Source organism: Rhamphochromis sp. 'chilingali' (genome assembly GCF_963969265.1).
Source record: "Rhamphochromis sp. 'chilingali' genome assembly, chromosome: 11".
Taxonomy (NCBI): Eukaryota; Metazoa; Chordata; class Actinopteri; order Cichliformes; family Cichlidae; genus Rhamphochromis; species Rhamphochromis sp. 'chilingali'.
This window is the reverse complement of record NC_137938.1, coordinates 15804977-15826030: the sequence shown is the minus strand read 5'-3', so window position 1 is coordinate 15826030 and position 21054 is coordinate 15804977. Positions and strand designations below refer to the sequence as shown.

At 42.2% G+C, this 21054-nt stretch overlaps 1 protein-coding gene across 2 annotated transcripts; it reads right to left on the bottom strand.

The window, feature by feature from the left end:
• Window positions 1-5216: 5216 nt before the first annotated feature.
• Window positions 5217-20955, bottom strand: sall3a (spalt-like transcription factor 3a). 2 transcript variants are annotated; one of them, XM_080896438.1, is made up of 5 exons: window positions 20009-20955; window positions 19484-19677; window positions 7845-11000; window positions 7196-7533; window positions 5217-6866 (listed from the first exon to the last, which is right to left on the bottom strand). In XM_080896438.1, exons 2-5 carry the CDS (start codon window positions 19563-19565, stop codon window positions 6435-6437), a joined length of 4008 nt encoding a protein of 1335 aa, XP_080752564.1. In that variant the 5' UTR covers window positions 19566-19677; window positions 20009-20955; the 3' UTR covers window positions 5217-6434. The 2 variants fall into 2 exon arrangements, with proteins under 2 accessions (XP_080752564.1, XP_080752563.1); XM_080896437.1 differs by having other exon boundaries at window positions 19484-20955.
• Window positions 20956-21054: the final 99 nt, after the last annotated feature.

Here is a 21054-nt window from a genome sequence, read left to right as displayed (position 1 = left end):
CACCTGGTCATGCCTTCCCTGTTTCAGCAGGATGAGCGGGAGAGCGGTGTTCTGTAAGGGGACAAGGCAACTGGAAAGCTGCACAAGAAAAGAAAATATTGTAAATGGAAGCATCCACATGCCTACAGCGCTGTGGGTCCTTCATACCACAACTACAATTACTGGCAACTCTACAGGCCCCATACACCAATAACACAGTTAAACCAGCCGATTAAAACCGAAATAAGTCAATATTTATCATTGCATAACTCAATTGCAAAACTCCATTTTCTCATAATGGCCTCTGATAATGAGGAAGCTCTTCTTTGTCATGTGACTGAAATGGAGCCGAATCATTGGATTGTTACAGTAAGTCATGACAGTTTATTGGCATGGAATTCCATAATGGCACAAATCAATAGGAACCCTGGAGGCTTTCCCCTCAGCCGGATTTGACACATTTGAATAAGTGCCGCTGAGGGGGCGCAGGCTTGTATTGAGAGGATTCAATCGCTCAGCAAACAGTGTCATGTTAACCAGAGTGATCTTCATCTTCCAAGGAATAATCCCCAGATGAGGCAAACTGCGGCAGAAGGTACAAAAACAAAAACCATCAAAACTTTCCTGCTGGAGGACAAAGCTGGTCATCAAAAGCCATGAAAATCGTTTGAACAAATAATGCTTATGCGTTCTGAGAATAAAAGATACAATCAGGCCCGTGCCCTTCTCACCCCTCCTCCTCCTTTGAGATCTCTGTGTTGGGAATAATATAAGGCTTGAGGGAGCGGGTTGTGAGATAAAAGGCCACATCACGATGATGATCTCTATCGATCGGCAACCTTGGGCACACAGAGGAGGTCCGGCATTTGTCACGTCGAAGCTGAACCCAATAGCTGATCCACACCGCTCTCTGATGAATTGGCCCTGTTCACCAAGTTTGTTTAATTGATGACGTGTTCACTTTCAGGTGCACCACCACTATGTTCCACGCACTCATTGATTTTCCAAAAAACACCCCCACCGTTCCTCGTACTTCTTTTCCTTGTTTTCTGTAGGCACCTTACTGCACACTATAATCGCACCTTGGCTAGCCCTCAGTAGCATTACAAGGGGGATATCCTTTAGCCTGCATTTCACCGCTCACGTAGTTTTTAAGAAATGGATATGTAAAAGTGAAGGCAAGTTTGCCCACTCTGGAGGCGTTTTGCAAAATTACACCCACACAAAAATCCACAAAACCGTTTTTTTTTTGTTTGTTTTTTTTTGTTTGTTTTTTTTTTGTTAACACACTTGACCGTGAATGTCGAGCCTATTAGTGCAATAATTCCCATTAAAAGTCATTTTTTAAAACTGAAATTAATTGTGATGTTTCTCACTTTTCTGAAACTTTCTGTTGCACTCTGTGGTAGGTGGTGCTAAATGGAGGGTATAATAACCACTGACTACAGTCAGTAGAGTGCATTAAAAATAATTCTGATGTTAATTTAGGACTACAAGCATCTATGTTGGTGAAATAGCCAATTCCTCATTGCAGCAAACTGTTAATGCCCACCAGGCTAAAGTGTACCATGCTTCATCAGCTCTTAACAATCCATACAGGAAAGAATTTGAGGTAACCACACAGTCCTATTCCAGGGGATCTGGGCTGCGTAACTTTGTCATCTTGAGAGCCTGCATGAAAACTAACACTTGCTGGAGCAGCCAAGCAACCAGTCAAGCGCTAGGTAGGCAGCTTTTGGCCATCACAGGGAAATTCCAGCCTAATGGGGGTTTCTGAGTTTCCAGTGTGTCCCTCTGCCATCCACAGAAAACACTGATTACCTGAGGTGTGCTATCACACACACACACACTCACACAGGCGCGCACACACACACACATACAGCTTTCACACTCTCTTAACTTTGGAGTTTTTACTTCAGGTGGATGCACATGCTTTAGACGAGCAAAAACAGGAGAAGTGTGGGCGTGAATTTGACACTGAAATGAGCACAAAGCTAAATTTGTGGCATCATTATAGGACTTGGAATTTAAGCAAATATAAAGGATAGGAGATGAAGCACCTCAGCAGGCCACCGACCGACTCTCGAGCTGAGATATGGAAGTTTTAAAAAAAACCCACAAAAGACACAGCATCAACACAGGCAGAGAAATTGTGCAAAAAGGCACACTTTTGGATTTAAAGCACCTATCTCAGATCCCAGAGCCTTGAGAATGGGATTGGATTACTGTCGGCTAGATTTACTCCTGTGGCTCTTCGCCACTACATCATCGTAGGGCCCCCTGCCTCTGGATCAATGGGGATATTTACTGCGCCTGTTTCAGGGAGACTTTCACAGTAGGCAGGGCATTAAACAAACAGCCGACAGCCCCGTCCCAATGATGGCCTGTCTGTTCACACTGTGCCATGCCCAAATGTCACACATTTTCACTTCAAACAGGTAGCACACAAACATGAGTCAAGTGTAGATGAAACAAAAGGGGGCAGGCAATTTGCTCTGTGTGCTGAACAAAGAGGGGAAAGTGCCACATTTCACAAAAAGAAAACAAACTAAAGAAACAGAAAGGCAAGTCATGTTTACTTAGATAATTAGCCTTGTAACCCGCTCTAAAATTATACTTGTTAAAAATCTCTTAAATGGACACACCTCAAATAATGCCTTGTCTGCATTCCCCTGGTTTCTCATAAATGTTCTCTTTTTAACAGTAAAATAAAATTGCACTTCACATGTTGAGCATTCCATTGTATTGTATTGCTTAATGGAAAAAAAAAAAGGACAGAACTGCAACAAAATATCTAATTCTCAGAGGGGGTGGGAAAGCAACCCTACAGTGTGGTAATTTATAACCTCATATAACCCTCTAACTGCCCTCCTTTACAGCGCATCACTGTGAGCAGCAGCAGCCTGTTGAGCTATACACTTGAGAAGAAGAATCCCCGTTCAGGGCCTGAAACAAGCGTCTTTACATGCATCTATTCTGGTTCTTTGCAAAACGCGAGCGCATGATTGCAGGCACGAGCGGAATGTCATTCGTTTTCCTTCAAATATGGGCGAAATGAGCGCGTTCACAGAGGGAAACAGTCAGTATGAAATTTCTTCATTACTCCACAATTCCACTGACTAAGCCTGTGCGATCAGCTGACAGTGAAATGTCAAACAATGGGCTCGCAAACGGCAGCACGCATTACTGAAACGGAGAGAGAGAGCCCCCGAGGTCAGCCTCGGCTCACGTCCGTCAACGTGAAAAGTAATATGCGTGTAAAAGTCAAGGAGGAAAAAATAACAGAAAAATAAACATCTATGGCTCAGCGGTGAAAGCTCACCAGATGAGTTGTCACTTAGATGCATTGGATAACGTGTTGGCTCCCTTACTGATTTCGCTAAAGAACCAAAATAATACATTTCTCCGCATATCTATTATTAAATATTAACTGTTTTGAGTTTCCAGGCATAATAATTATATCTATGAGATCTATGGTTGTAACTTAAATGTATTTGCTGCTCATTTGGTAGAAACTTTTCATGTAGCCTTTTAGTCTAAATGAATGTGTCCACACAGCAAATTGTAAAGTTACATCTTTAGATTTGCTGATTTTGAGTGACTTCATTTGTTTTTTGTTTTGTTTTTTTCCCTTAGAGAATGATTTATTGTCCAGCTCTCCAAACCGATATGAGAGTGCCTTTAAAGCTATGGTTATCTTACTTTATATAGGGAGGAATTCAAGATCAAGGTTATAGTCACATCTGCCAGCCAAGTTGCCAAAGATAAGCATTAAGAAAAAAGTCTTTTGTTCCAAGTGATTAAAGTTAGCCTTAACTTTCATCTTGCACCTGATGCGGCTTAATGTTGTTCACAGCAGGAATATTTTCTTTTCTCCCCCATCGCTAAGAATATTTGGTGTAATTCAGTCTTGTCTTTTTTATGTTGGAGAAAGTGAGAACACAGGTTTTTATGTGGGAGTGTGAAGCTGTGTGAAGCGTATGTGTGTGTGTGTTCGCACACATGTGGACCATGTGTCAAATGTCCTGCAGCAAGAAGGCTGCCATCGTTTTACGGCTCTCACACAAACACACACGCACGCACACACACACATAATAAGTTCGCTGATTCCCTCTCAGATGCAGCGCTGTCTCCTGGCAGACTGCAGCAGGAAGAGAAGAGGCTTTTAGGTATAAAGTGAACATTGTTTTACACATTAACACGTGATTCTTTCATTTAAATTACACAACAGTTATGGTTTGTTTATTTCTGTTATGTTATTATGTTATGGTTCATCATGGGTTTTGCATGTGCTTAGCTAAAGTCTTGACCCGCAGTCACAAATTATTTGTAGTGTTCTGATATAACAATTCAAACTGAGATGATCTAAAATATACAAATACAAGGACATTTGCTTAACTGTGTGTGCGTGTGTGTGCGTGTGTGTGTGTGTGTGTGTGTGTGTGCGTGTGTGTGTGTGTGTGTGTACGTGTGCATGTTTACCTTCAAATGACAAAGGAAAACAAGGATTGCAGCTTTAACAACCTTCTCTTTGCATTACAGACAATGAGATCATTTTAAAATTGTGTGCATTATTACAAATTGCTGCATCTTTTTTCCTTTTTTTATTTATAAATAATTATAAATGTGCCTTTTTCTGCACGTGCAGAATAGTGGATCTCCAGCAGCCGCATGCGTGTGTGTGGACAGAAGAGCACACACATACACACACATAAGTAAAATAAGTAAAAATATGCAGACAATTCAGTAATATTTTTTCTTGTAAATTGAAAAGCTCATTGCTAAGTAAAAACATAAACAAAATATTAATGAATGAATTTTTTTCTTGAAGAGCCTCTTTGAAGAAAACGCTTCCCAGACCATTATAAAGCATCTGGAAATGATTCCTTGTTTCCACCCATTTTTTATGACCCAAAAGAGGAAACATATCTTTGCTGAAAATCATTTTAGGCTCATCCAAAAAGCACCAGTTTGTTTTGGCAGATAAGATAATAAGCAATTTCTTACTAACATATCTGCTATATGTGTGGTGGAATTTCAAAAGCAAAGTTGTTGTTTTTGCAGATGTTTAAATAGCAATGGATTTAAAAGCTGTTTTCCACACTCACATGGTGGCTCACACTGCAAGACCAAATTTCAATGGTAATAATTAGGATGACTAAAAAACAAAAAAAAAAAAACAAAGAGAAGGAGAAAGCGTATTAAAGATAAGGAGACCACTGCAACACACACACCTGTTTTCGTTTTATTTTATTTAAGAAGGTTGATTGAGTGATGAGTTTGTACTCTGACGAGTAGCACAGATGCAATGACAGAGAACTGACTCTACCAATTGTAGGAGTGGTATGCTGAAAACAATGAAAACAGCACGTGATAGATAGCTCAGTCAAAAGGTTAACGGTAACTCACAGACAAAACGTCTTGTTTTTAAAAAGTGCATTCACAAACATGACAAATACTCTCAACTCATGATGTCTATTTTTTTAAGTGATACAAAATATGCATACCTGTTTCAGATTTGTCTTTATTTCTATACATAGATATTTATTCAAAAGGGTCACTTTTTTTTCTTTTTTACAAAGGTTAAAAGCAGGGTTGTGGTCATAGCAGCTTCGGATATCTCTAGCTTCTTCACTGTGTAATGAGATAATCATAGTCTCAACCGATATCCAAATAAAACCTACTGTTTTTCTCTGTTGTTCAACTCAAATGACATATTGTCTTCATTGAAAGAGATTTTCATGAGTGAAGCCTGCAGTTTAGAAAAAAAGATCAATAAAATGCTTGGGCCATTAAATATATTTTTGTATACCCGCTTTTTTTTGTCAATATCATAAATACTAAAGACACACGACAATAATATAAGACAATGCTGGGAGACTAAATGTAAAGATTAAAATAGTTCAAACATTATTTTTTTCAAGTTTTCTAGATCATGAAAAAAAAAATCAGGCGAACACAGAACGTTATACTTCAGTCTTTTCTTCAGTCTATCCATGGCCCTTTATATTTAAAATAGCAACCATAAACGAGGTTGGCAGACATTGTTCAGACTGACTTTGAGCTAAAACTCTGTCCTTTTTGTGTTTTAGTCCTGTCCAGATAAGATGCTTGCTAATCATAACTGAGGCAGGATCCTGGTTTTCAAAGGAATTCATAAAAGCAGTCAAACGTACTGATAAAAACCAATAAGTACCATGCAAATCTTGCAAGACGACATATTCTCAAACAAGAGACAAAGTATTCTTCGTATAGGCGAAATATCAAGTGAGCAGGGAATGGGTGAAAGGCAAAAACCTCTAATCAATACTAAATACTATGTTTCCAAAAACAAACAAAAAATATTTAATCTGTACATAATATAGTACGCATGAGTTCAGACTGGATCAGCAGTTTCTTTCCTCATAAACAGCCTTGTAGTCTTTGCCTACCTGGAATTATACAGAAAAGTCTCTTTAATTGATCCCAATTTCTTTGTTCTCCTCCATAAATCTGGAGAAGGGACGGTTAGCTGTGACATCCAGACCAGTCTTTTCCATACCCGTCATGGGAGGGCTGCTGCCTGTGTGAACGCGGTCCATCCCTCCAGGCATTGCTCCCAATGAAGTGATTCCTGCGCCACCAAGGCTGACGGGCAGCTGGGGGATGCCTCCATTCTGGATCACAGAGATTTCATTGTTCTTCATGGCCAGGCCATTGGTGATGGCGGCTGCGTACTGGTTCCAAAAGCCCGGGTCAACGTTCATGGCCCGAGCAGCAAGATCTTTCTGAAACATCTCGCTGAACTTCATGGCGTCCCCACCCAGCAGGGCCATGGGATTCTCCACAGACAGTCGTCGACCCCTTCGGGCTGGGGCATTGTTCCACATGTGCGTTCCCATGTGAACCTAAAATTATCGACAAAATGACAAACAAATGAAAAAAATAATGACTCTGTAATTGTAAATGGAAAATACTTGAAATAGAAATTGTGTGGGATGTGCTGGAAAGGAAAACTAAATGTAAAAACATATAAGGCCACATTTTTGGAAGGCTCTCTGTTTTGTGCTTCTTTTTTCTTTTTTTTAATTGATACATAATTTTAAGCAAATAAAATGTATTAATGTAGTACTTTTCAAGAGCAAAAAACTGTTTGTTGGCAAAATCTGTAAATATTACAGAGCTTTGAACCTATGTAAAACTCAACTGATGCAATGTACTTTAAGCTGGGTCATACCTTGAGATTGCCCTTTGTGGTGAAAGCCCTTCCACAAATAGAGCAGGCGAAAGGTTTCTCCCCAGTGTGTGTACGCTCATGGATTTGCAGAGCACTGGCTGAGGAAAAATTTTTCCCACACGACTGGCAGTTGTGCTGCTTAGGAGTGCGTCGTGGAGGCGGGGGAGCCAACATGGGGTTGATGCTAGGGCTCATGGTGGTTGGGGGCGCTGCAGCTGGAACCTGAATGCCCACGGGCAGGTGAGGGTTGTCGCTCAGAGACATTGACTTCCCATGGCCGTTCATTTCCATTTTAATCATGTTTGATGCAGTGCTGGCCAAATTGGGAGTGCTCAGCCCTGAACAAACAAAAGTAAAAAAACAGAACAATTCGATTTATATTCTATTAGTAAAACACCAAAAGCTTTTGAACAGTCAGAATTTGATTTGAAAATCTAAAAAGTCCCTGCTGAAATCTTATAGTTATTTGGTCAAGGTCCTTATTATTCATAAACAACTCTTTTCTATTTTTTCATTCTCTTACTGTCAACAATTTTTCATCTTTAAATTATTATGCTATTGAGATGTTGTTATTAATTCATTATTATGAACTCCCAAATGTGCCCAGATAATGAATTCACTTTAGATTTGTGTTTTTGCACATACACACCTCGATCTCTGTTTAGAAACAGCACGTTGAAGTGGCTCTCCTCTTTGATAAAGTGCCTGCCTGGCTGAGTGGCAGTCAGGTCAAGGGCCCCAGTGCCTTCAGTTGCAGGAAGCGGAGATGGCGTCTCGGATTTTTCCGACTTTACTGTTGCCAGGCCAGCTGTATTGTTGTCTTGGACCTCCTCTGCTGTCATGGCACTGCTGATGTTATTATTGTTGAGTGCAGCAGGGGATTTGGATCGCTGGCTCTCAGAATGACTGTGGGCTGGGGACAAATGCTGGATAGAGCCAGAGGACTCAGACAAAGCGGGGCTCCCCAAGCTTTGACCCTCAGCATCCCCAACTGCAGACAGAGAATCAGTGGTAAAGCAGTCAGTCTCCCCTCCAAAGCTACTGCCATTCTGCAAAGGCTTCAGACCAAATGTACGAGTCATGTTGACGGTAGAGTCAATCATCTTCATCTGGTTCTCCATTGCAGCAATGCTGGAGATTACAGAAGTTGGTGGAGAGCTCCCAGGTGAAAAAGGTTTGGATGAGTCCATATCTCCCTCTTTTAAATCAGCTTCATCATCTATGGCCTGCTCCATTTCATCCAGAAGGTCATCATCATAATTGCTCATGGCATCTAAGCTCTTCTCATCAAAGGAGGGGTCAGTATCCATTTCTTGCAGGCTTTCGGGGATGGGTGTGTTGGGAATTTGCCCGCCCATGTGCATACGGATGTGCTGCTGTAGTACAACTGCATTGGTGAATTTCTTTTGACATATAGGACAAGAGTGCTGAACCCGAAGTGGAGGTTTGGACCTGTGGACACCAAAGTGTGTTTTCAGATTTCCCTTGGTTGTAAATGCCCGCCCACATATCTTACATTTAAAAGGCCTTTCACCAGTGTGGATGCGATAGTGCATCTTCAGAGCACTCTGGCAACTCAGAACACGGTGACAGATAACACACTGGTTGGGGTCAGTCATCTTCTTGTCAATATTCTCAACAAGCTGCTGCAACTTGGATGTCTCTGATGTTTGCATAGAGTCTAAGAGGCCTCCAAAGGGAAACTTGGCCTTAAAATGGTCTGAGAGCATGGGAAGGACAGGATGGGAGACAGAATTAGAGGCCGAGTTGGGGCTACTGATGGGTTCAGAGACCTGTCCACTGCTGGACGATGATGTGGAGGTGACAGTAGTGGAAAGAAGCACTTGAGTTATGGTCGTTGTGCTAGTCGTGTTCTCTCCCGGTCTAGTAGAGCAGCTTGCGGGCAAAAGAATGCCTTCGGGTTTCAGTAAAGGAGGTGCCTCACACCCTAGGCTTGGTTTTGGGGATGGTGAAGTAGTGGTCATGCATGAGTCAGTGATGATATTTGGGGACAAAGATGCACAGTCACTTGAGGGTGGGGATGGCCTCTGAGGAGACCTGTTGAGCGGAGTGAGGCTTGGAGACTCACCAAATCCTCCCATCATACTCGGTAATGTTGGAGGCAGCTGGAGTCCGACAGAGGTGGGAACTGTGGGAAGAACTGGCTTACTGTCTAGCCATGTGGTAACAGGTTTTTCTGGGGGCAATGACATGCCATATGGGATGCCTGAGCTTGTGGGAACATTGTCCAGGTACTCTGGCACAGGGTAGGGGTTCATCTGTATATGTGGGTATTTCTCTTTGTGCCTCTGGAAGTGGACTTTCAGATTCCCCTTGGTGGAGAAGCGGTTGCCACATATGTTGCATTTGTAGGGCCTTTCTCCAGTGTGGGAACGCAGGTGGATCTGTAGGGCACTGTCACTGCCAAACACCTTGGCACAGAACCGACACTTATGCTTGAAGAAGGGGTCCTCAGAGCTGGGCTTAGTGTCAAATACAGACACATTTGGGGGCTTCCCCTTGCGGTGCTTCATTAGAGCAGAGAGAGGATCGAGTGCATTGGCTGTGGCTGCTATACTGGCCAGTGGATTAGGGAAGATAACACTGCTCGAAGAGCTGTGAGGTATCAGCGGTAGACTGGAAGAAGAGCTCAGGAGGGTGCTGTGAGTGAGGGAAGGAGGGGTGCTAGAGTTCCTGGAAAGAGTTGAGCTGCTGCTAATGCCACTGCCTCCTGTTATACTACTACTAGTGCTAATGCTGTTGTTTGTGACAGAGGATGAGCAGGGGGGAAGTAGAGATGACAATCCAGTACCACTTGGTGGAGGAAAAGCTGAGTTAGTTGAGGATGTGATCGGAGCTGAAGAGTTAGATTGCTGACTGCTGCTTTGTGGTGTTTGAGAGAGAGGCCCTTCTATTGTTGAGGTCAGAGGTGAAGGTCCTTGACCATTGAGAGTGGCCGGCAGTCTAACAGGCAGCTGATGGACTGGGGGAGTGATAAAATTATGTAGCTGAAGCTGACTTGCAACAGGAGGGACACAGGAGGAGACGGGCCCCTGGCTTCCAGTAGCGTTGCTGTGATGGTGGTTAAGAGCAGGCTGTGGGGCAGACTGTCTGTTCATGAGAGCCACTTGACTGCGAATTTGTTCTATTAGCTGCAGCTGATGAATTTGCTGCTGTTGGAGGGCCATCAGCTGGTCCAAGATCATGGGAATAGCCATGGTGGAAACCCCACTGCCCGCTGCTGCCCTTACACTCTGTGAAAACTGGGCAACTGCAACACGGGTGCCATGAAGAGTCTCTAAGGTAACATTGGTGCTTGGCATGGCGTAACTGGTAACAGCAGAGGGAACGACATCATTGAGCTGAGGTAGGGAGCCATCTGGCTCAGGGGATGTCACATCTCTTTCTTCAGGATCCACATTTTTTTCGGGAGAAAGCTCCAGCTCCATCTGCTCGTCCTCCTTTTCCAGGACACTGACCCCATTTAAGGTTGCTGTCTCTGGGATGTCATCCCCCTCACCAGCAGGGCTGTGGCTCCCCTCCCTGGGGTCCTCACTGTCAGCCTGCTCACTAGGGCAGCTGGGTACAGGGGAGGGCTCTGTAGGGTACTCCTGTGAGGGGTTAGGTGTGTCCTCATTGTCATTCACTATAAGCACCAGGGGGTTCTTAGTGCAGCTCTTTAAATGTTCACAGAAGTCTGACCATTTGAAGAACTCAGCACAACACTTCTCACATACATGGGTCTCCTCACTGCCACTGCGGCTCTCATTCCCGCTGTCGGCATCATCCAGCACATCACCTCGGGCTACAAAAAGCAATGGGAGGGGGGTCAGAGGAGTGAAAAGGGACAAAAAGAAACCAAAGGGAGGAGGGAGGGAAGAAAGAAGAATTAATGAATAAATAATCAATAAAGAATCCACACATATTTTCCAGTGCAGTGCTGCAAAGATTTAACCTTTGATTTTTTTTTCTCTCTTTTAACATAACCAAAATCAATATTCTTTTTTTTCACTCTGAACAAATTGCCCTAGTTCACCAATTCTCAAGACCCAGATTTGTGCATTCACACACTCTCCATAGGGCCAGGTAATAATTTTCTTTGTGCAATCCATCAAATTATGAGGGCCTATCAGTTGTGGATACTGCCACTTAATGAAATTCCATAGAACATATTGATTTCCAATATTTCATACAATTCACAGCTGCCTCATCTGTTGGGTACAAATCAGGACCTTTGATGGCCCTATTAGGATTCCCCTCTGCTATCAAGCTCAGTCATTTCCACTTGAATTTCAAATGCCTGGCTTTCCATTTAGCATCGCAAAGGTAATGCTAGAGCCCTGAATCTAAGCAAATAACTATACTGAACTTTTGCCACATTGTCACAAAAATGCATTATCATATGTAAGTAATGATATCTGTTGACTTTCAACTTTTTTTTGTACACTATCTACAAATAGAAAAAACCCATAAATCTTGACCTTTTAAAATGTGCGCTTTAAATCACTATAATTTAAAAGTTTTCACAATTTCATTCTTTTTCAAAATGTTCCCAATAGAAAACATTCCCTTTAAGTTAGGCAACACTCAGTGTGTTACTCCTCTCTCTCCACTGGCCATGCTCTCTGACATAAGACTCAACAAATTACATGCTAGTGCCATGGCAGCAAAGTCACTGATTAGTTACACATGTTTAATCACAGTTGTAGGAAGCCACTTCCTCTTTGACATGCAACCATCAAGAGTCAAACAGACCCGTGCGAGCTCCGAGCGTGGACCAAATTCACACCTGATATAAACCATGTAAAAATGGCCTCCTCTTATTAACCCCCCCCCCCCCCCCCCCCCCCCCCCCCTTAGTTATAGCGTGCGGGTCTCTCTGTCGGGGATGTCTGCATAAATAAAAATGTCTGAGTAGGAAGCACACTCAGTCACCACAAGACATCTAGCACGTACTTTATTTCGTAGTCGTCTCCTGTTCAGTTTACATTTGACGACCAGCGAATACCTGGTAAACTATTTATCCACAAATTAAACCACTGTGTATACACATTTAAAATGTTAAGACAATTTCATGGGCAATTGCTGGAAATAGAAAAAGATTTACTTCATGCAAAGGCTGCTATAAAACAAGGTTATGTTCTTCAGTGATCCTATATTGTTTAAAAGTAGTTAATAACTAAGAAAAAAGTTAAATTCGGGTTAATTATTACTGTATGTGTATGACAAAAAAATCCCAAAGCATAAAAGTTGCATGTCTGAATTTAGCTGCTTTCACTTGTGTATATTTTCCTTTTTCCTCTAAGCAGCTCACCCAGTGGGCTAAACCAGCTTGTTCACTAAATTTTAAAAAAAGAAATCAGAATCAGAAAATTCCTTGGAACATATAGTGCACATTTCCTTATCATTAAAAGACCCGTTATGCTTTTCAAGTGAGCAATCGAGATTCATACATTGCTTGTGCTAACTTCAAAGGTTAAAGTGGAGTAAACCATAGCAAAGCAGAAATGAAGCATTTTTGCCAATTACAGTGACTCATTAGGAAAGAAATTCATCACTCCTCCTGTAATTTGTGGCCAAAGGGGCCATGCGCCATCGTGGTCTGGTGTCTGTGACTTAATTAATTATCAGCAGAACAGTTTTGGACAGACTCCGTGCTCTCATCCTCATTGGGGTTAGAGCTGACAAAGTAAGATATTATTTTACTAAATCGTGGGTGCTGCCAGTTAAAAAGAAAATCAATTAAGGAATTAAAGGAAAAGAAAATGTAAAATTCTTATGGTTTTATCCCAAGACATACATTGTACGTTGAGACCTCGGTATTAAAAAAAAATCCATTGAAAAACAAATTAGTCATTTAAGCTCAAATACAAAACAGAAATTGACAAGTGAAAAGGAGCAAGTGACTGGAAACGTCAGCGACACGTGACGGCAGGCTAAAAAGCTCCTTAGCCCAGCAGCGGACAGCAGAACTCATTTCCATAATTGAGGGTTGAAAGGTCAACACAAATGAGTAGGCATTGTGTTGAGCTGATTAGTTATTAGAATGGTATTACTGTCAATCTCTTTTATTCATTCATACAATTACAAGTGGGGGTCTTTGTATGCCTCTGACCTCTCGCTCTCGCGCACACACACAAACACACACACACACACACACACACACACACTGACACGTTTCCTAAGACGGACAAAGAGAATTCACAGATTATGTGCATATGTACGAGGACAAACACCTAAAAAATTACGACACGTAGACCTGCAAAAGCATGCTTTTTTGCCGTTAGTAGAGTGTACCAGTCACCTCTACACATACACAGGCCTCTGCTCCTAAATTGACTTATTTTCAAAAAAACAAAAACAAAAAAGGAAAGAAAAGACTCTTATAAATTACATTTTGTCCATTTAAAAAAATCCTTCCTGTCTGATAACTTTAGTAACTTTAGAGCGCTAATTATTATTATAAAATAAAAAAAATCTTATGTCCGATGCTTTTTTTAAAATTCAAATCTGAACGCTGTGTAGTTGTATAAAATACACTGCCTCTTTAAAAATGTGCACGCCGCTAAAAAACAAGGAAAACACACGAAATTGCCGTTTTCAGGTTTACTTTGACTAATGCTACAGTTAGTCAGCATTAATCATAGAAACACAAATTACAGCTGCGTGCATTGCAGATTATTGTCATACTTCCCGAGGAAAAAACAAACAAACAAACAAACAAACGAGCATTAGGAAAGCTCATAATCTTAAAACAACTGTGTTGCTTTAACCTGTACAGTGCTTTTGTGCTGTGGAGCTAAGAGGCGACATTTTGTGGTTGCTTTGGGTTTGCAATGCAACACAGTGGAAAGGGATGCATGCATACGTGTGTGTGTTTCTATATGATTTTATATGTGTTTGTGTTGGGGAAGGGGCTAATATTGATTTTCCTATAGTATGAAAAAGAAGGGGACGGAAAAAAAATCCCATCCATTTTTCATTGCTTTAAGAGTCTTCATTTACGAATATTAAGTTGAAGGTAGTCAATAGGGGGATTGTAGACATTGAATCTGTGTGTCCGCTATCTTGCTCAGCAATCTCTGGCATGCCAACTGAAACTGCTAATCTGACATATTATATCAGATGAGGTATTCATGCTTACCACAGATTCTGTGAAAGTCACAGAGCCGGGCATTGAGAGAAGCACCGAAGCCTTGGCCAATTACAAATTTTCCCATTCTTAACAATTTCCAGATTCACATAATGAAAACAAACAGCAATGACAGTGGGAGCATTTACCCTACGTCGAGGTATTTCAATCTCAGTAAGTGCAGGGTATTGTAATTTAAATGCGCAATTAAAAAGTCTTCATCATACCCCGAGAACTTACATGTCATTTACACCAACAGCAGTCTGTGAGAGCAGTATATCGTGACCAGCCTCTGTGATTGCGCTCTTCCTAAAAAAAGGCCCCTCCTTCTGCCCCCTTAAAATGCATTCTTCTCAAGAATGTGAGGATAGCTTAGGACCCTTAAAGAGAGATGCATCCCTGTTGGTCCTGCTCAAGCTGGAAGTTGAGGGGGGAAAAAAAGAAAAAAAAGAGGCCTGCTGCGTCCAACAATGTTGGAATTTGTGGCCTGATTAAATTTTTCCATTACACTTTTTGACACACTTCCGCAACTCTAATCGTGAGTACAAAAAAATAAATAAATAAATAAAAAATAAAGACGTTTCAAGTTATTTTAAGTTGTTTGATGAGACATTTTAACTGAGACACAGCGTGCACTCTGCTTCGTTCTAACTGGGACATAATCTGCACCGGAAGAAGACAAATGTCACTTAAATTCTGAACATTTGTAGTTAGTTCATTTTTGTTTAAAAGAATGACTCTTTAGCATACTGGTTAAGCGTCCTAGCAAAGTTAAGATTAACTGCATGTTTGCATGATTTAAAAAATAATAATAATCAAGATTCAATAAAAAAAGGAAATCTAAATAATTATGCTGTCCTGCTGTACCCATGAAGCATATCCACGAATGACCCAGTGCATCCTCGGACTTGCAGAGGCTCAGTCGTCCTCAGCACAGCGCTGTGAGTGTGTGTCATCGGCCTGGTCAGCCCTACTGCAGAGTGGTACAGTCATATCTGCCCCAACAGAGAGGCCTTTGTCATGGCCTGCAGATGTGGAGCAGCCAAAACATTAACGATTTGTTTGTGTAAGCATTTGCAATACAGTATTCAATGACGACACTCTGTCCAGATGACACTCGCCAAGATGCCTCTCTGCCTCCGGATTTACAAAAAGAGTCCGAGACGAGGCGCTCTCGTTCTCTAACGTCAAAGGAGATTTTTTATTAATCTTTGCTTGGGGTTTGTTTAAATCAAATTGAACTCAAAGCTATATGTTTCCTGTTTTACACAGAAGGCAGAGCTGCACATCTTCGCTCACACGTTGCTCCTCCGCGTCCCCACTTTCTGGACAAACTGGTGTTTAAAATCATCTGAATAAGCCAAAACCAAACCATCGAAACCAAACCATTTAAAGGAGAAATTTACCCCTTCTGCTGACTACATGTTAGCTTTTTACCTAAATCCTCCAAATCTGCTGTCTTGTCTAACATTAAATAGTTCTTCCCTTCCCTGTCTAGTCCTTCCTCTCAATCAGGATCTCACTTGTTCGTGTGCTGAGTGGTAATTAAGACACAGCCATATTTGAGTGCCTTCTTGAAGACATCTTTGGCACAACTATGTGGGTGGTCCACAGGCCTGCACCCAATGGTGAGAGTGGATTAAAACAAAAGGCAAACAAAGCCCCGCTGCAGGGGAAGTGGTAACAACCATGTTGTCACTACCAGCAGGGATTTTCTCACTTTATTACATTTTTTTGGATTCATAACCATACACGCCCGTGCCTCTGCTGCTATGACGAAAAGAAAGGAAAAGGGCTCAGCCCAGAATGAACTCTGAGAAGATTTTGACTTCAAACAATTGCGACTGTGACCTGAGCCTTGTTGTTACCTGTTCCTCAAGTGTCTCATGTTTTTCCAGAGTAATAATTTTAGAAAAAGAAATCTGCCTTTCTTGCTTGAACGATGCTGTGCATGTCCACTGACAACTGAGGAAATTTACCTTTGAAAATTCTTCTAAATCTTCGTGTGACAGCGCAGAGTTTGGCCACCATTGCTCCCCTGCACATTCACACCTTGAACGACACTGGATGCCGAGAAAGCGGTGGCGTGGTGAAAAGCCTGCTGCTGCTAACGCTTTCTAGGACACGAGGAAACTGCGCTGCCAAGGTCAACGGCACACATGTTCTAATTGTACAAGGAGCTTGACATCTAGCGGCAGGATCTGGCTGCCCGGGGCTACACAAAGGTTAAGACAGCAAGCTTTATAAAAGCACTTCCAAGCAGACCACCCCCTCCTCTTCCCTTTCCCCATCCTAGCACACACACACACACAAACACACACACACTCACGCACACACACAAAAACCCTCCCATGCCCCCAGGAGGAAAGTGTCCGGAAAGCCTGAGGGGACATGATATGCCAGACAAGGGCTTGTTGGCACTTGATTTTAGTTTTTCATGTTTTCATGGATGCGGCACATTAAAGAGTACTCAGTAAGCTGCAGAGGGACAGCAGTCATAAATGCCACATACAAAGGAGACAAAATAATATTGGGAATATTTAGGGAAAATGAAGGTGTAAGCTGAAGCTTTGCAGGCACAGGGTTCGATTTGGCTGATTCTTTCCTTGTTTTCTTATTTGTAAGAAATGGTGAAGATCCCTGAGCACAATTTGAACACCACATTCTTCTTGACGTTCTCTTCAGCACTAAACTGAGCAAAAATGGATTTTAAGTCTCAGTCGAGCAGCGGCTGACGACTGGAACTTTTGAATCCCATCGACGTTAATACGCGGTGGTTATGTCAAGGCCAACAATCGATAGTGTTCGTCGCAAGCTGCACCACACAGCAACAGAGAGCGGAGAATCCGATCATGCTGCAACGACACACTGACAGGGTGACATTCGTAGCTCATCATGTAAGGTAGTGTTGGTTGAAGCATGGTATTATTAGGTTTATTTAAGTATGTATGGGCTCACTGTGCTCTGCCAAAGGCTTGAGATTGTTTCACTGCTACGTCTTTCCTGAAAACAAGCGAGCCAGTATAGTTGCTTCAGCAAGGAAAGAACATTCCACGGACACTTCCAGTCTCGAGCACAATGGCACTGACAGCATACAGTATGTTACCGATAACGCTGTCTGAGTCTGTGTGTATTTTAATTATGCCAGGAGGTGTGTGTTAATCTGTGGAATAAAATTCAGAATAAGTGTGTAGAGATTTTTTTCTTTTTAAATTCCTCTCTTCTTTTTTCCCTCTCTCTGTGGATCTGACTGTTTTCTGTTTTATAAATTGCAATCAACATTTCAAATCAAATATTTGTAACCTAAACTCGAAATCATCCAAACGTGAGATTGGACAGGAGCAAAAACAAGTTTGATTTTCAATCCACAATCCTACAGGAGTGCAACCTGATGGATGATTATCTCTGTACAGAATCTGAGCAGGGTCATCTGAAACACCGAATCAGGAAAAGTGTCTGTGTTTGTCAATTAGTCAGAAATTATATTTAAAAAAAAGGAGAGATCCAAAGAGTAAACTGAACAAAAGAGTCGGGAATCATCAGTGTGATCCCCCACCCACCCACCCCTCACACCAGCATTTCCCCATGCAAAGAGAGCTTCTCCCCAGAGATTACATCACACATTTCTATTCTAAAGAAACCCTGGAAAATGTGTGTGTGCGTGTTCGCGTGTAAGTGTGTGTGTGCATGTGTGGGTGTCTGCGTCTGGGTGTGAGTGTTGACCAACATGGGCCAAGATAGAAAGGTATAAATAATAGCAGTGATTTGTTGAGAGCTCTGAGCTTCACTGATACCCAAAACACACACAAACATAAACACGCACACACACAGCTTTCTAAGTTTAAATAAGAGAAATGAAATTGACAAATTGTGATTTTTTTTTTAAGTTTTCAAGTAAATTACAGTATTGTTGTTAAGATATGCTGCAGTAAATTGACATATTTTGTCTTATCCTCATATTTCCAATACATAAAATGATTTTTTTAAATGTTAGATTTGCCACAATTTCAATAATAATCTGCCAAATAATGTGGGACTTGTGCTCTGTACGTTTTTTTGTTTTATAGAAATCCAGTCATATTATTCCTGCAGCACTTCATCTGCCTTCGGACCTGACTTTAGCCCTATAATGATAGTGTTGCTGCGCAAAAGCGCAGTATAAAGGACAAATAATCCTTTTTTCCCCCCACATGGCGAAGACGAGCTTTGTCAACCGATCTTGTCGATACTGTGCGCAAAAAGGAACAAATCAAGTGTGCTAAATTTATGTGGGGTGGGGAGGTGGGGGTAAACAAAAAGCATTTCCATAACAAAACAAGTCTTCGACCTGCAACAGATTCCGCAGGCGCTCAGGGACAAGAGACACACATGCAAAAAAAAAAAAAAAAACTAAACAAAAAAAAAAAAAAAACAAGATAAAAAATAAAAAATAGAAACGTATAAATTAAACGGCTTTTTAAATGAAGTGTTTTTAAAAAAAAAAAAAACTATTACGACCCATTGCTTTCACATCTGCGGAATAAATAATTCTAAACCTCTGGGAGAAAAAAAAGCCAAATAATTTTCCAACTTCTTTCGTGTGTTTGTTACAGTTGTGCTTGCATTTCGGCGCGTGCGCGTGCACGTCCGAAACCAACTGCAAAAGTGTTGAAATACACTATTTTGCAGTGTACAGAGCTCCGAGATTTTTGTTTTTTAGACAGGCCTTTAAAATGGGCCTCCGGCACCTAATGTAGACGCTGTAACCAAAATGTAAACTCTTAACTATTATTAAAATTAACCTGCCTGACAAAAGACGATCATATGATGCAGGTTTAACAGTTTTTTGGGGGAGGGAGGGAGGGGGGACAAAACAGACACAAAACTTCTAAATCGTCAGACTTCTTCTTCGACTAAGGTGACACTTTTGACTTAATATTCGCATCGTTTTTTGATTTATTGCAAATGATTCCGCCTATGCCTATGAAATAAATCCAGTATCCCCACTACAAAAAAACAAAATAATAATAATAATGATGATAATAATCCAAATGAATGTGTTAAAACGTTTGTCAAACAAAGTAAAGAAACAAACGTAAATTGAAGAGCAGAGCTGCGAGGGGAAGCTCTGAAAGCAGATCAGGCTAAAGGAACTTCAGCTGATCAAATCCACTCACCGTGCTCGGAAATCACCCCGGCTAGTGCGGGATCCTCGTCCGACTTGAGGTGCTGCGGTTTGGCTTGCTTGCGTCGGGACATGCTGCTGGCTTTAGTGGTGGCGATGCTGCTGCGTTTGCGCTCCGAGATGTGTCTGCGTTTTGCAGATACATCAGCGAAGAGCGAATCAACACACAAAAAGTTCGCAAACAGTCTGGTGGCGGAGAGAGAGAGGAGGAGAGAAAAAATATAAATCTGAAATTAGCCGGTGTTGCTGCTGCCGCTGCTGTTGCTGTGCGTTGGATTGCGCATGTCGGTATAATAATTATGATAGTGAATAATGCCTCGCGATTAATGGCAGTGTGTGAAGGTGGGGAGGATTGGCTGGAGGCCAATGGACGCGCATTGGATATGGTAATGAGGGACGGACTAAGCAATTAGCCGCTTCACTCTCAGACTTTATCCGTCTCTTTTGTCTTTACTATCCAACCTCCACCTCCCCAACAACACAAAACAACACAACACACCAAAATCTCTTGTTATACCCAGTTCACATGGGGTCTCCAACGAGGGGAACGCCGGGCTCCTTTGCCCCCTACTCCTTTGAGTAAGCGCACTGACTCACAAGTGCTAAGGATTCACCAGCGCTTTCTTCTTTTTTCTTTCTTTTTTTTGACGAAGTGTCTCTCCCTGGCCTCAACGATCCATCGTTTACCGCAAAACTTCAGAAAACGTTTTCTCGTTAAGTCTGTCCCGAGATACTGGCTCAGTTCTCGCAGCGCCTCTCTCTCTAACTTCTTTTATTTATTTATTTTTCTTGTTCTGTGCGTGTGGCGAGGTGAACACGCAACTCCTTGAATCGGACTCAAAGGAAGCGACGTCTAAAGTCGAGATGTGTCAGATTTCTGTCGGTGGACATCTTCCCAGTGAAGCAGCCGCTGTTTGAGTTGCTACACGGGCACCGGCAGCAAGGAGAAGTGGACGGGACGAGTTAAGTTCTTTGCAATAGAGCGATAAACTGCCACCAGCTTTTGCTTTTCTAAAGGCGCAGCTCCGCTCTCCAAACTTTGACGCGCGTCTTCCGAGAGAGCGGCGCCAAGATTAGCAACAGTGCTCCTCTCAGTAACAACAAGAACGTCTGTGTGATCAAACACTCGTGTGTCCGACAAAGAGAAGTCGCTTCGGTGCGTGTCTGACCGCGACGAAGTTCCTCCCGTGTACCTCCTCTCGCCGTGTATGCGCCCTCGGCTCGGTGCGCTCTCCAAAAGCGTCTTTTCTGGATATTTGCTGATCAAAAAAGCCCTAAGCACCACTTGATTTCCGAAAAAATCCAAACCAAAACAAACAAACAAAAAGAAAAAAAACTAAAGCTTTACTCGATGTCTTTCCTTCGCTCGGCTCTCGGGCTCATATCGAAACCAACTTTGAAGTTATCTTCTGGCAGCCCTCTAGCAGCGTCGGTCGGTCTGTCGCTGTTGGGCATGGCTCTGTGTGTGGGGGACTGCGCTGTGTGTGAGAGTCAACCCCCAAGCAGGGGTTCAGCCCATTGCTTTCAGCCACCACTAGGATGTACCACCACGTTACTGTTCAA